The 2,302-nt window shown below is 38.6% G+C and overlaps 1 protein-coding gene across 1 annotated transcript; it reads left to right on the forward strand.

Annotated features, from left to right (window-relative positions):
* The first annotated feature begins 673 nt into the window (after window positions 1-673).
* Window positions 674-1,034, forward strand: LOC102810590 (60S ribosomal protein L37a-like). Its single transcript, XM_006862468.1, has one exon. The coding sequence runs from the start codon at window positions 699-701 to the stop codon at window positions 975-977; it is 279 nt and encodes a 92-aa protein (XP_006862530.1). The 5' UTR covers window positions 674-698; the 3' UTR covers window positions 978-1,034.
* The last annotated feature ends 1,268 nt before the right edge of the window (window positions 1,035-2,302 follow it).

Consider the following 2,302-nt stretch of genomic DNA (forward strand, 5'->3'; position numbering starts at 1 on the left):
CCTCACTCCATATACAAAAACTAATTTCAAGATGGATCAAAGATTTAAATGTAAAACCTAAAATACAAAGATCATCCAAGAAAAAATAGGAGCAAATTTAGCAACCTTGTCCTGGTGTGGTGCTGTGGGTTAACGCACCAGACTGCAAAGCCATTTGAACTGCAAGGTTGGCAGTTCAAGCTCACCAGCTGCTCCTTGGAAACCCTATACAGGGTTGCTATGGGTCAGAATCGACTCAACGGCACTTGACAACAACAACAATCTATGGCATGGAGTCCTGGTGTGGCGCTGTGGGTTAATGCACTAGACTGCAAAGTCGGTTTGAATTGCAAGGTTGACAGTTCAAGCTTACCAGCTGCTCCCTGGAAACCCTATAAAGGGTTGCTATGGGTCAGAACCAACTTGACGGCCCAACAATAATTTATGTCATAAACAGATTATTAAATGTAATCCCAAATGAACAAAAAGCAGAAGACAAAGCAGGCGACTTTCTAAAAATGAAAAACCTATGCACATCAAAAGACTTCTCCAAAAGAATAAAAAGAGAATCTACAGATAGGGAAAAAATATTTAGAAATGACATATCCAAGAGATTAATTTCTAAAATTTATAGAAATTTTCAACTCCTCGACAACAACAAAAATCCAATTTAAAAGTGTACAGAGAGCTCTCTGGGCTTGGCACTGGGTGGCGACGAGATGGCTAAACGCACCAAGAAGGTCGGAATCGTGGGTAAATATGGGACCCGTTATGGTGCCTCCCTCAGGAAAATGGTGAAGAAAATTGAAATCAGCCAGCATGCCAAGTACACTTGCTCCTTCTGTGGCAAAACCAAGATGAAGAGACGAGCTGTGGGAATCTGGCACTGTGGTTCCTGTATGAAAACGGTGGCTGGGGGTGCCTGGACCTACAACACCACCTCCGCAGTTACAGTAAAGTCTGCCATCAGAAGACTGAAGGAACTGAAAGACCAGTAGAAACTCCACCACCTGAACCTGTCTAGCCTGTAATAAATGGGTTAATTTATATAACAACAACAAAAAAAAAAAGTGTGCAGAGAACATAACCATAAACTTCACCAAAGAAAACATTCAGGTAACTAACTAACAAACACACAAAGAAAAGTTTGTGATCATTAGCCATTAACCCAATGCCACTGGGTCAATTTCAACTCATAGCAACCTTGTATGTTGTTGTTGTTGTTGTTGGGTGCCATTGAGTTCATACAGACTCATAGTGACCCTATGCAGAGCAAAATGAAACACTGCCCAGTCCTGAGCCAACATCAAAATTGTTGCCACACTTGAGCCCATTGATGCTGCCACTTTGCCAAGGGGTCTTGTCTATGGTTTCTGAAATTGTAAATCTTGCAACAGTCTTATCTTTCCCACAGACCTTACTGTTAGCAGGCCAAGAGAGACACAAGTCAAAACAATGAGATAGCTCTTTATCTCAGCAATAGTAGCAAAGTTCAAAAAGACAGAAAACGACAAATGCTGACAAGAGTGTAATGAAATTGGAACTCTCATGCACTGCAGGTTGGACTGCAAACTGGTGCAACCACTGTAGAAAATGGTATGGTGCTTCATTAAAAAGTTGGAAATGGAAATACTATATGATCCAGCTATCCCACCCTTAACTTAGGTAGATATAATAAAGACATAAAAGCCGGCACATGAACAGATAAGTGTACACCAATTTCACAATAGCAATGCGATGAAAACAATGTAAGTGCCCATCAACAGATTAATGGAAAAACAAACTATGGTATATATACAAATGGAATACTATTCAATGTTAAAGAATAACAAAGATTCTGAGAAATACCTCAAAACATGGATGAATCTGGAGGACATTATGCTGACTGAAATAGGTAGATTGTAAAAGGACAAAATTGTACAAGTTTGTTGTTACTTTAAGTCAGGGAAAGATTTTCACACAGGGAAACACTTTTTTTTTATGATTACCAGGGAAGTATAATTCTGTAATTTTATTTATTTATTTATTTATTTTAGTACAGTCACAAGGCTATACAACTATCACCATTATCTAATCTAAAATATTTCGTCACCCCCACAGAAGAATCTGACTCTAGGGATTTACCTTTTCTGGACATGTCACATAAATGGAATCACACAATATGCAGTCTTTTGGGCCTGCCTTCATACCATAACATCTTCAAGGCTCATCCATTTTATAGCATGGATCATATTTCATCCTCTTTTATGGCTTTTTATTACATCTATGTTTCCTTCTAAGAATTTGATAGTTTTCGCTTTCAAATATAGATACTTGGTCAATT

The sequence above is a fragment of the Chrysochloris asiatica genome, unplaced genomic scaffold (genome assembly GCF_000296735.1).
Source record: "Chrysochloris asiatica unplaced genomic scaffold, ChrAsi1.0 scaffold00048, whole genome shotgun sequence".
NCBI lineage: Eukaryota > Metazoa > Chordata > Mammalia > Afrosoricida > Chrysochloridae > Chrysochloris > Chrysochloris asiatica.